The 14,454-nt window shown below is 36.0% G+C and overlaps 1 protein-coding gene across 1 annotated transcript in view; it reads right to left on the minus strand.

Moving 5' to 3' along the window:
* col27a1a (collagen, type XXVII, alpha 1a) overlaps positions 1-14,454 on the minus strand; it is a 67,934-nt gene that overhangs the window by 37,420 nt on the left and 16,060 nt on the right. Inside the window, exons 7-13 of the mRNA XM_058416175.1 lie at positions 14,363-14,416; positions 10,532-10,576; positions 10,184-10,237; positions 5,842-5,886; positions 4,491-4,544; positions 1,798-1,842; positions 844-897 (exon numbers count right to left, since the gene is read on the minus strand). Of these exons, the coding sequence (XP_058272158.1) occupies positions 844-897; positions 1,798-1,842; positions 4,491-4,544; positions 5,842-5,886; positions 10,184-10,237; positions 10,532-10,576; positions 14,363-14,416 (351 nt within the window). The remainder of the gene's footprint in view (positions 1-843; positions 898-1,797; positions 1,843-4,490; positions 4,545-5,841; positions 5,887-10,183; positions 10,238-10,531; positions 10,577-14,362; positions 14,417-14,454) is intronic.

The raw sequence follows: 14,454 nt of genomic DNA on the forward strand, positions 1-14,454 counted from the left end.
TTGCACAAAAGAATGTGCATAGACGTCTTAAGTTGTAAGGCTAATAAAAAGTTTGAATAAGATTTCATATTAAAAGACAATAGAGCAGAGCTCTTCCCATTCATTCTATTCTAGGAAAAGATGTCACAAGCAGTAAACAAGAGAGTGTGGACATAAACCTTTCTAGTGTCCACATTTGAACTGAAACAGCCGAGCAGCAGTTTGTTTATATGACTCTGTACTGTATAGACACACACCCTTAGTTGGAAGCACAAACTTATCAAGATGTTACTGGACTTAATTATCGAATTCCCTTGGTTTTACTAGGCCAGCTTAATGTCCTCATTCCCACGCCTTATTAAGCCATGAGCACGCATTAAAATCTCATTTCCACGCATTAGTAAGTCAAAACCCTGCATTATTTTTATTAAGTAGGGAATTCAGCAGCAGGGCTCTATAGTTAAACATGAGGGAAGAATTAATGTCTCATTAGTGCAGCACATGGAATTTAGAGAGTTGTCAAGTGCTCACGCACACACCTCTACAGAGAGCTATGAAACGGGAATAACGTTTCCAACGTTTTAAGTGGCATAAAAAAGGACGTGCCTTTTATAGGTCTGACTGCATGTGTCTGTGTGTCATGTTGTTGTGGTTATATTTTCTGTGAGTTAATGGAAAATGCATCAAAGCCAGGTTTTTATTTCAGTGTGGTTTCGCAAAAGGATCTAAATGTAAACCTATAGTCATATTCAACGCATACTTTAGGCTACAGACTTAACACTTAGACAGTCTGTTCTCTCACTGTGTTTCTCATTGGTTCTGTTGTGTGTATTGTGTTCAGATGGAGGAAAAAGTTGGACTTACAGGCTCTCCGTCAGCTCCTGGGGGTCCCCTTTCACCAAAATCACCTGGAAAACCCTGCAGGAAAGTAGAGAGAAAAGTTAGACTGATAAATAATAAATAAAGTGAAAAGCAGAACACACACACACACACACACACACTGACTCTCTCTACACACTTGCTGAAACTGCAGCTGTGGCATGTTTCTGGTTTTGTACATATTTCACACGTCTGTGTGTATCTCTGTGTGCGCGTGTGTCTTAGGTGTTCCAGGACTACACAGACAACACTCTCTACCCTGTTGAAGATATTACTGATGACTCAGCAGTACGGCTTCACACACACAAAAAGACACACACCCACATAATATATTCTATAAGCAAAATCTTGAATTGCATGGTTTAGAAACTAGTAAACTGAGTAAATAGTTTTATGTAAAAGCTTCTTTGGTCATTATGCATTCAAGATATAAGAAACACCAGGTGTGAAAAGCTATCTGACTCAGCTGTCCACTGTGATCATCCGAGATGGATGTTAATACTGTTAATACCAGGTGTGAGGCATATAAAACACACACACACACACACATCACACACACACACAATCAAGGCAAGGCGCAATGTTCCTCTCTTTCTCTCTGTGTTATTCACACACACACACATACACACACACACACAAACAAGGCAAGGTGCAATGTTCCTCTCTTTCTCTGTGTCTCCTTCACACACACACACACACAAATAAGGCAAGGTGCAATGTTCCTCTCTTTCCCTCTGTCTCATTCACACACACACACACACAGACACATACACAAACAAGGCAAGGTGCAATGTTCCTCTCTTTCCCTCCGTCTCATTCACACACACACAGACACACACACAAACAAGGCAAAGCGCAATGTTCCTCTCTTTCTCTCTGTCTCATTCACACACACACACACACACACAATGAGTTGAGAAAGTTAAGATTAAACATTACCGGCGTACCCATCTTGCCCCTCTTCCCTGGAGGACCAGGACTACCCTGAAAAAAAAAAACAAGACAAAAATATATAGAGGGAGAGAAACAGGGACAGAAAAAAAGAGAGAGGGAATCAATCACTTATCACATACAGCCTCTATAATGGGGATGTAGTAGCTTAGTGGTTCAGGTTTTAGGACTACTGATCAGAAGGTTGTGAGCTTGATTCCTAGGTCATGTTCAACCTGATCAACACCATTATATATGTTTTACTGTCTTATTATCTACATATTTGCCATGCATTTTCTGTTTAGTTTCACGGTTCTTCACAGTTTTAGATATTGCGTTGCACTTCATCCATTAAAAATCTTGTATCCGCTTCTGAACTGGATCCTGACACTAGTTCACTAGATCAGGGACTAAGAACACCATTAAGAAAATGTTTTATAATAATAATAATAATAATAATAATAATAATAATAATAATAATAATAATAATAATAATTGTTTTTTGCTCATCCTTTTGGTTATTTATTAGTCTGCTTGGTTTTTTATTTGATTTTTTTTATTGCCATTAATTAAGGAATACGAAAAATAAAGAAAGTGAGCCAAATAAATAAAGACAAATGAAAATAATCATTCATTTATAACAAAAATGTGGCCACATAATCAGAGGATGAGACGGTCTATCTACGAAATACAGAATTTCCACTCTTACAACTATTACCACTTACGTTCTTCATATTTATTATACACCGCCAGTTTAAAACCGCACATGTGTACTGTACTGTGATGTAAATACTGATGTGAATATAGTTTAATCTATAACTGTGTCTCATATCTACACTGCTAATTATGTTTATTCTATTTGCACTACCTCAACCGCCGCTGCAGTACACGTTCTTTTATTTCTTTTCAGCGCTAAGTGTCCTGTGTTCTTTTGTGTTGTCTTTATTGTATTTATTGTCTTTTTTGCACTGTCTTGTCTATGCTCTGTTTGCATCTAGCTGCACACTGTGCACTTTACGTGGCTAAGACAAACTTCTGTCCTAGCTCTGTGGTGTTGTTTGTTGTTTTGTATTGAACTTGTTGTTGTATGTTTATGTAGCACCAGGTCCTGGAGAAACGTTGTTTCATTTCACTATGTACTGCGCTAGCTATATGTGGTTGAAATGACAATAAAAGCTTCTTGAATCTTGCTACCTTTAATTTAATTTATTGTATTCTAGATTTAAGGTTTTCTTCTTTCTTCTTAGTCTGAACTGTGAACATTTATATTTATATTAGTCTTGTTACTTGTGTCACTTTAATAACTGCAATCACTGTATACACTGTTCTTTCATTGTCTAACATTGTCTTGGTCTTTGCACAAAGTCGGCCTATATGTTGTTTGTCTTGTCTTGTCTTCCTGTGCACTTCTGTTGTATGTCTTAAAGACATAGAAGTATATGAAGTATAGTTTATAGAAGTATAGTTTAATTTTTTTAGTTTAATTTTAATTTTTAAATTATAGTTTAATTTTTTATCTCTACGTTTAGTTATATGTTTGTCTGCGTCACTGTACTGTGTCTGTGTTCTGTGTAGCACCTCTGGTCTAGGAGGAATGTTTCACTTCACTGTGTACTGCATCAGCTATATATAGTTGAAGTGACAATAAAGCTTCTTTGACTTTGACTTTGACTTATATTTTTGTGTGTATATAATTTTACATTTCATATTTTTGTGTGTGTTGTATCTTGTAATTGTCTAAGCTGCTCTAACACAAGAATTTCCCTCATGGGTTTATGGGATCTATCTATCTATACCTGTAAGCCACAAAAAAATGCCTTAGCTGTTGAAAGATTTTGTGTACACTTCTTATTAATAAGATTTGAGTCAAAACAACTTCTGATTTTCAGCCTTTACTCATTGTTCATTTTGTGCTCTCAGTGCTCTGTACTCTTGAAATTTCAAGCTTTCTAGGCATCACTTAATGTAAATGAGCTGTAGCAGGAACATGTTATGCCGTTTACGGGTGATTAACATACGCATGCGTGTACAAAAAAGTGAAAACATTTGTAAAATGTTTTGGTTTATTAAAAAAAAAATTAAACACAATTAGTTAAAAGACTGATAAATGAGGTTCCAGCAGTTGTCCAGTGTGTCCTGGATAAAGCGGAAAAAAACAACCCTTCTGGTATAAACAAAATAAATGTACAGATACAGATAATGGCACTGGGTTACTTTCCTTTTTCTAGAATGTTGATGCATCAAGTCCTTGGAGAACTTTATTTGGTTCTACTGTATTCTCTCTATTCTGACTTTCTATTCTTCAACAAATGTTATTGTTTAGAGTCCTCAGATTTTCCTCATTACTTTTGGATATTTTTTTTTTCCATCATCACTTTTGGGTATTATTTTTATCGCACAGAACGTCATAGATAGATAGATAGATAGATAGATAGATAGATAGATAGATAGATAGATAGATAGATAGATAGATAGATAGATAGATAGATAGATAGATAGATAGACATTGTATATACATTGTAGATGCTAAACCCCATTTCGTTGCTATGTACCTGTATTTTACAATGACAATAAAGTTCTATCTATCTATCTATCTATCTATCTATCTATCTATCTATCTATCTATCTATCTATCTATCTATCTATCTATCTATCTGTCTGTTAAATGTGTGTCAATATAAAGAAAATGAGAACAAACTCACTCTTTCACCATCAGGTCCTGGTAACCCAAAAAGGCCAGGGATTCCAATAAAACCCTACAGAGAGAGAGAGAGAGAGAGAGAGAGAGAAAGAAACTTTAAGACAACCTGAAATCATTCATGTATTTCTGAGACAAAGAGAAGAGACGGATGGATGGATGGGAAGATGAATGGACATGTGGATGGTCTCACTGAAGAGGTAAACCTTGAGGAAAGTGTATATGCCCATGGACTGCATGGTGCTGGCCTCCACAATGTAGTCCAAGGGCACATACCCTCACGCCAGGGATACATACGCCGTGCCATGCTGACTGTGGAGCAGAAATTCATACACATACATATACAAACACACTCACTATACTAACACCTGGGATTTACTGATGTCAGGACACACACACACATCACATCACATGTACATTAAATCCCATGGTCACATGATCACACACATATACAAATGTAACTGTATTATACACTCATCCCAAGCAAAGACCTGAGATGTAATTATTACACACATACAAGTGGATAAGCAAATATAATGACCACTCACACACACACACACACACAAACTGGAGCAGAACAGAGATCAACCTTAACAATAAGAATACAGAACTAGTTTTAATGTTGATTGTGAAGTTACCTACAGTGGCTATGTGTGTGTGTGTGTGTCTGTGTGTGTGTGTGTGTGTGTGTGTGTGTTTGGTGGGTTTGGGCAAAAAGACTGCAGCGACTCAGTCTGAATTTAAACAGGAAATTCCAGTCAGTAGGGGCGGAGTTAGCTTTGATAAAGAGCTTGTGTGTGTGTGTGTATGTGTGTGTGTGCATGTGTGTGTGTGTGTGTGTGTGTGTGTGTTTGTTGTTGTTACCTGTGTGTGAGTGCACACACACACACACACACACACACACATGCACACACACACATACACACACATACACACACACACACAGGATTATGGCTTTAGCAGCAGTCCAAAAAGCAATTAGACATTAGATATTCTTTACAGTGAATGAAGAAGGACAAAGAAAAATAATAAGAATAAAATGTAAAATAAAGTGGAAAGGAGAAACAGAGGTGAGGGAACCAGAGCAAGAACAAGAGAGGAAGCAGGAAAAAAGAGTGTGAGGCGCTGAAATGTCTCTACAGCACAGCCAGTCACACTGCTTAATTTTACAAGCTGGACCACAGGAGAAACACCAGACACCCTATAATAACCAGAGACGACGGGCTGGTTGCTTAGTAACCATCGATGCCACAGACCGAGTCTGATATTACAGCTCAATATTTTGCCACAGTTACATGGCTGGACTTGATGAAGACTTTAGACAGTGTTAAATGTGGAAGTGGCTTTGTACTCACCCGAGCGCCCTTTGGCCCGTGAGGCCCTATGGGACCTGGAAGCCCCTGAAAAAAACAGAAAGAAATATTATAATTGTGATTAAAATATTATATAAATTATTATATTTCTTCTGTTACAGTATAACACGTCATCGTCACCATCATGGAAACATAGTAGTACAGTCAACTCCAGAATTCATAGAAATGAGTGAAAAATCAATCTATAATATTATTTTATTATATTAAACATTCTAATCACATTAAATGAAAGTGAAATTGTGCAACCATATATAAAGACCTGATAGAAACTTCCACAAAAAAATAGCACAAAGGTTTGGGGAATGTGGGAATCATTGTTCGATACATTACGTAAGAGTAATTTATTACAATTGATTGAATAAACCTTCCCAAGTCAAACAAACATTTAATGAACATAATACAATTTATGCATAAACCTTTAACCTCTGGCTCCTTCTGTCAATACAGTTGTTTGGGAGCAGTAAGAGTCGCTGTAAAGTTCTTTAAAAGCGATAAACCTGATCGCTTCAATGACTTCTAGCAGCATAACACTGAGACCCCATTCACTTGTTTACAGATATGTAGTTTTGTAGTTTTTACCCCTCTCTTTTGGGAAAAATCCCAATCCCCTCTACACAAAGAGCATTTTTGAAAACATCTCTCTTCACATGAAAAGACAAACACATTGTGAAACTGCTGAAGTGAGGACGCCAAACAGTTACCTGATGATAGTGTTTTATTCTGTAGCACTGGATATGTCTGTATTGTCTCTGTTGTTATGTGTATTGAGGGGATAAAACAAGGATAAAATAGTAGCTTTAATTTAAACTTTATCATTTTTTTCCTTCTATGTTTCTATACTTCTGTAAAGCTGCTTTGAGATAATGTCCATTTGTTAAAGTCATACTAATTAAATATAACTGAGGAAGGACAAGCAAGGAAGAATTTCTTTGTACTCCGGTGTTCATGACAATCAAATTATTGGTACTGACTCAAAAATTGTTAAATATGAATGAGTCAAGAACAGCATTAAGAGAACAGAAACAGCATTCATTCATTCCTTCACTCTTTCATTAATTCATTCTTTCATTCTTTTATTCATCCATTCTTTCTTTCTTTCTTTCTTTCTTTCATCCATTCATCTATTGATTGATTGATTCATTCATTCATTCATTCATTCATTCATTCATTCATTCATTCATCCATCCATCCATCCATCCATCCATTCATCAATCCATCAATCCATCCATCCATTCTTTCTTTCTTTCTTTCTTTCTTTCTTTCTTTAATTCATCCATCCATCCATCACTTCATTCATTCATTCATTCATTCATTCATTCATTCATTCATTCATTCATCTTGAGTCAGTGTTTCAAATAGATTAATTTTCAGTAACCAAAAACAGCATTTCTATGTGACTGGGACACCAAAAATCTAACTATATCTGAGTACAAGAATGCATTTCCAATTTTTAACATAAATTTAGGTTTGTTTCCTTTGTGAATATTTGTGTTAATTGAAGAATAATAATAAACTGTAAATTAGTAAATAATAGTAAATTGAATAGTAAATAGTAAATTGATTAGTAAATAATAGTAAATTGAATAACTGTCTAGGTAACTGGTTCAGTTGCAACATTCTCCAATCAATGATAGCAACACATTAAAAAAGCCTGATGACAAATAGTCTGTCAATCTAACTAGTTTGTTCACTAGTTAATATGATTATGAACAACACTAGGCAAGGCTAGTTTCAGACTAACTCCATAACTAGCAGTAACTACTGAGCCACCAATACAAACATGGCTTATACCAGTAGCTTGTTTGTAATGCTTTCATTATTTTGGGTGACGTCACACATACAGTACATTTCTTTACAGTTCCTGATCCAAATGAAGTATTATCTAACAAGCTACCTGTGTGTGTGTGTGTGTGTGTGTGTGTGTGTGTGTTGATTATTCACCAAGGTCTGTAATCAATACAGGTCTCTACTGACATCTAGTGTATGGAAAGCTGTGGTACTTTAATTACATTTTAGCCCCAAATGCAGGAAATTGAGGGTTTATAATTACTGAATAAAAAAAGCAATTTGAATTACAATTAGCTTCTGTGTTCTAATCTGTATGAATTCTCTCAGGCATACTGTAGGAAACGGCTGGTATGTTGTTTGTTCTTGGAGAACTTTTAGTCCTTCTGTTGCTGCCGTGGTCTATATTATATTATATTATATTATATTATATTATATTATATTATATTATATTATATTATATTATATTATATTATATTATATGATTATTATTTTTATTTTATTTTATTTTATGCAAGACCAAATTTAAATTTCAAATTTGTAAAACTTTTGTTTTAAAACTCCACAATTATTTGGACATGATACTGGATGGAGTGAAATAATGAATATAATGTCAGTCTTTCAGCTTTAAATTGGGTGAACAGTGTAAGAAATCACCGCTCTTATAATAAAAATAACTGCACAGAAATGTTATTAACTGCCTGAAGTCTGGAACCCAAAAAGACGCTAGGTTTCATCCCTGGTGATGCCGTCATGCCTTTACTGCAGCGGTCTTCACTTCCTGCTTGTTCTTGGGGCATTTTGCTTTCCGTTTTGCCTTCAGTACGTGAAATGCACGCTCGGCTTAATTTAAATCAGGTGACTGACTAGGCCATTTCAGACCATCTCAAGTTCTGGCATTAAATTGTCTTGGGTTGCTTTCACAGTCACTTCAGGTCATTGTCTATCTGCACTGCTAATCCTCTGAGGGTTTTTTTTGTGCAGAATCTGAGCAGATAATATAACACCCTACACTTCAGAATCCCATTACGTCTGTATAATTCAGGGGACAACTACCAAAGTTGTCTTCTGTGCTCTTCAGGGCCTTTTGGTGTTGTCCTCAAAAGTGTATTCAGTCGAATGATCACTTCTTTAGACTGAATACACTATTTTCAGTCTAATGATTGCTTCAGTGGACCTTTTCGGACCAATGCCACACTTGAAATCAACTGTAGACCATTTGTCTGCTTATTTGCATTAAGGGATTAACACACACCTGGCCATGGAAAAACATGGCAGCAAATTGTCCAATTACTTTTTTTTCACCCCTGTTGGCAGTGTAGGTATCGGAAGTGGTGATGCTGAGACCAGAAACTTAAGTGCTGTGTAATTTTTTACAGGGTTCACCTCATTTGGATATAAATAAACCCTCAATAAAGCTGAAAGTCTGCACCTCAAGCTCATTTTACATTAAGTTCAACTCCAACAAACTATGGTAAACAGACAAAATAAAAAAGAACTTTGTGAATGTCCAGATATATATGGGCTTGACTGTATATGCACTTTGGATGATAGCATGAAAATGAAAAAATAAATAAATAAATAAATAAATAAAAAGACAATTTCGTAATTTAATTTCTCTTTTGGGATAAAAACTAAGCCTTTATTTTAATGATAGCAGAGGCTCCCTATCACCACCATTATGAGTTCAAGATGCAGGAATGAATAGAGAATGTTTTGCCCAAGAACTTTTGGCTTTAAGCATTTTATAGTGATCTAGAACCAAGTGAAGAAGTAACAAAAGCAGGATATTTAAAACAGTTTTGAAATGATAAATCAGTATAAAAGTTAAAAGCAAAAGCAGATTAAATCTCTGAACAATAACTGTCAGATTATAATAAACACACTTGCAGATGGATGCCCAGACACACACATGCATATAATAGACAAACTAATATTTTAAAATTATATTTAAAACTCTTATTCCTGAAAACTTTTCATAAATACCTTACTGTCACTAGATTTGTTAATACTTTACACTTTTGACTCCAAAACTCCATTGTAGTCCAGAATACATTTTTGAAGTATATGTTAATTTGAATGTATAATTTACATGGAAACATTTGTGTCGCTGGAACTGAACAGGAAACATGGGGCTTACTGGGAATGTGGTAGCTAAGTGGTTAAAGTGTTGGACTACTGATAGAAAGTTTGTGAGTTGGAATCCCAGATCTACCAAGCTGCTGCTGCTGGGCCCCTGAGCAAGGCCCTTAACCATCATTTGCTCAGTTGTATGAAATAAGATAAAAATGTAAGTTGCCCTGGATAAGGGTGTCTGCTAAATGACTGAAATGTAAATGGTTACTGGACACACTGTTTTCGTTTTAAACTCTAAATCAGGCCTTATTAGCATTTTGCATTACGTGCAAAATAGAGGAGCCATGCAATATGGCTCATGAGAAAACCTTTAGAAAGACAAGAGATAGACAGATAGACAAACACTCTGAAACACAGACCCACACACATTCAAACACACTTCACGGCAGAAGATCTACTGCACCTGCCTGCCAGGATAACCTTTGGCACCAGCACTTCCATCAGGACCTTGCTCCCCCTGTGAGAGACAGGAGAGAGAGAGAGAGAGATTTAAATGAATAAATATTCAATTAAAATCTTATGTATGTATATACATGTGAGTGTGTGCTTCAATTAATCACTGGTGAATGACTGCTGTACTCTTAGGACTGGAAGAAGTAAAGGAAGGTATATTAATTTTAAAACCTACAGCTTTTAGTTTAAACACTAAAAGTGCAAAAATATTTTCTTTTGGTTACTGAGATCAAGGTTTGATATTATTAATTGATTAAGTGTGTGTGTGTGTGTGTGTGTGTGTGTGTCTGGGACTCACCAATTCCCCTGGGAGACCAGGTGGTCCAGGGTGGCCTTTTTGTCCCTGTAAAAATAAAAAAAGAAAATGAATGACATGCTCATACACACTGCTGGAACTTTCTGATCTGTATGTTTTTCAGCATCCTGTTATGTAACATTGTGTGTGTGTGTGTTTCTGTGTGTGTGTGTGTGTGTGTGTGTGTGTGAGTGTGTGTGTACTGCAAATTGCATGCCTACTTGTATATGTGAGATATAAATGTTTTCCAGCGGATGTTCCCCGTAAATACTTTAGGCGCAATTCAAGATCTACTGCATAGTGAATGGAGAATATGGATCATATCTGTACATGTGCTAATTGGCTGCTTTGGTAAAAAAAATAAAAAAAATAAATAAAAATAACGAATTTATTTACTCTGATACAAGAGAAGTAATCTGACTAGCATGAACTGAAGTAGCACTTTCAGCAGTTCTACCTATGGTTGGCTTCTCTTACATTAAAAAAAAAAAAAGATATACGTGTGTGTGTGTGTGTGTATACATGTGTATAGTGTGTGTGTACATGTGTATCATGTGTGTGTGTGTGTGTGTGTGTGTGTGTACATGTGTATCATGTGTAATGATGATGTGTATCATTAATTAATTAGTGAAAGGTTCCTCTAAAGTTAAAAATACAATGTGTGTGTGTGTGTGTGGGTTTAGGTCAGATTTAGGTTTAGGCATCACATTAATTAATCAGTGAAAAGTCCTCCCGAGGTGAAAATTACAAGTGTGTGTGTGTGTGTGTGTGTGTGTGCATACACAGTAGGAAATGTGTAGTTATTTATGTCTTGGCAGGACTCTTCCTGAACTTGCCAGTGTCTGGAAATCCATTCACATGCAAAAACATGTACTTTAAATGCACACTAAGAGACACACTCACAGACGCTGACACACACTCTCTGTCTTTTGCTCTGCTCTCAGCCAAGGTTGTGAAATTATACACTGCATGCTGTGTTTCTGAGGGCTGGCTGCTTTTCTCATCAGTGTTTTCAACGGAAGCACACACACACACGCACATGCATGAACACACGCACACACACACACACACATACACACATATGCACAATGTATTCCAACACTCTAAAAGCAGAACACTACACTACACTCAGTATTGTTGTGACTTAAAGAAACCTGTGATGCACTGCCTAACAAACTTTAAGTTTAATTTATTAATATATGCATCCATCTACTTCACCTTCACCTTCTTCTACTTTCTTCTTCTTCCTCTTCTTATGTTCCGGCTATTAAGCAGTACCTATTTTCAAAGTTTAAACAGTTTTTATTTATTTGCAGATATTTTATACAGATGTTTACCTTTATGGATATTTTATACAGATGTTTAGTCAAAGCTTTTTGCACTAAACGACTTATTCCATTGATCATCATTACAACAATTTTATTTAATTTATGTTATATTATTTTATTTTGTATTTGCACTGAGCTTTTTTTTTAACTACACTGTGTGCCTTAAATTGCCCCCTGGGGATAAATAAAGCTTTTTGAATTAAATTGAATTGAACTGAATTGAATTGAAAGACTCACTGCAAAATCTTGGTCTAAGTGACCAATGCAACTTGATCACATCCTCATTCCTTAAATCTAAAATCATTTAGATTTCCTATTCTTTCTACTGACTGTAATCTATGTGCCATAAACAAACAACTGCTCTTCACACTGATCTCCAAAAAATATTTTTTGTCTGCGACAGCTAAAATAGAGAATTTTTTGATTGTGTGGATTTCTACTTTTCTTTAATATTAAAAAAAGAATTTTTTTAATCAGAAATTTTGTTATATTATGAAGCCAAACATCTGGTCAGACAAAGTTACTTTACTCGCTCTATAGTGAAAATGCAGATGCTTTGTGTTTCAATTATTATTATTATAATATATATATATATATATATATATATATATATATATATATATATATATATAATTTTTATACAGTAGTAATAATAATAATAATAATAATAATAATAATAATAATAATAATTTAACACAATAAGTCTGTAAGACAATTTAAAACAGAGCTTGTATAAATTTGACATAATTCAGTTTTGAGAACCAGTCAAATGAAGAAAGTATACACTTCAGCCACTAATCACTTTACTCAGCAGCAATTGCAGCAGCAATGTGTGAGACAGTGGAGACAGATGAGCATCAGTTGCCCAATCTATTAAATCCCTTCTGTTTTAAATGCTTCCAAAGAAACAGCATTCCAAAAGCTCATCATCCAGCCATTTTTCTGGAGTGATGTTTTGAGAAAAAGTGAAAGGTATTTCAGGTCTTCACTTCAGCATCATCATATATCATTACTGTTTTATTCTCAGCTTATAAAAATAACCACTAATAAAATTCATAAATACAAAAACTAGACTGAGCCATTCTATGTTGAGACCCTAAAATGAGTCCAAAACAAAGAACAGCAAAACGGAAGGAATTTTATATCATTATTTTTGTCACATATGCATATTATGATGGGGGGGGTCAGTTCCGACTCTATACTTTTGTTTAATAAAAGACGCTGCCGAGTGGCGTTTCTGGTTCCAACTCTAATAATGCACAAAGTAGCGCATGTTATTTTTAGGTGACGCGAAAGCAAAAGTGTTTTGATGGTGAAATGTTATACTGCTGGTGTGTTGAGGTCGAAGGGTTTGTTTCAGAATGCTCTCCAGCTATGTAGGCGATACCGTGCCCAAAATAACACAAACATGCTAACGCTGAAAGTTAGCTTCATATTAATATTCAGATAATAGGATTTACAAACCAAATGCAAAAAATATGAAAATAATATCCGAGAAACGCAGCAGAAGTCACAGAATGTGAACATACCAGGCCAGGATTCTGAGTTTAGGTCGAGTCAGTGTGGATTAATGTTAGTTCTGGTGCTGTCTGGGAAGCCATTAATAGTTGTGTGTATCCATCTGATCGATATGAATAATGAAAACTTTTACAACTTACTACAAATGTACGTTAACTGTTAGAACACATGGTTTATATGGGCATGGGGGCATGGGGGCAGTGGTGGCGGTGGTGGCTCAAGTGGTTAAGGCTCTGGGTTGTTGACTGGAAGATCAGGGGTTCAAGCCCCAGCACTGCCAAGTTGCCACTGTTGGGCCCTTGAGCAAGGCCCTTAACCCTCTCTGCTCCAGGGGTGCTGTATCATGGCTGACCCTGTGCTCTGACCCCAACCTCCAAGGGTGGGATATGTGAAGAAAGAATTTCACTGTGCTGTAATGTATATGTGACAAATAAAGGCTGTTTCATTTCATTATAAGCTTAAACAGCTGACCTTTTCACTCCAATAAAATAGTCTCAAGGCAATTATCATATGTTCATATGAATATGACTAGCAGGATAAAGCAGGGTAAAGGTGAGAGAAGGATCAGTTCTTCCCAAATCTATTCTGTGTGTGTGCATGTGTGTGTGTGTGTGAAAGAGAGAGAGAGAGAGAGAGAGAGAGAGAGAGAGAGAGAGAGAGAGATGCTTAAAGGCACATAGACCTATCAAGATGAGTTGGAATGTGCATGTGTGTGTCTCCGATTCTGCGTCACAGCTGTGTTAAACATTCACTGGGGATTCCCTGCAGTGTTTACAGTTGTTTCCATGACAACACACACACACAGTGAGACACTACAGTATGTCTTTACAAAGAAGCACAGAGTACATGTCAGGGACAGAAGAGTGAGTCATAAAGAACTTTTAAATCATGGGAAAAAACATGCATGAGAGAGAGAGAGATAGAGAGAGAGAGAGAGAGAGAGAGAGAGAGATAGAGAGAGAGAATAAAAAGCATCACTTTTATATACCTTTTGACCCTCTACACCAGGTAAACCAACAGGACCAATAATCCCAGCATCTCCCTACAAGCAAACACAAACATTAAAAACAATGAACTGAG

This window comes from Hemibagrus wyckioides, linkage group LG18, assembly GCF_019097595.1.
Source record: "Hemibagrus wyckioides isolate EC202008001 linkage group LG18, SWU_Hwy_1.0, whole genome shotgun sequence".
NCBI lineage: Eukaryota > Metazoa > Chordata > Actinopteri > Siluriformes > Bagridae > Hemibagrus > Hemibagrus wyckioides.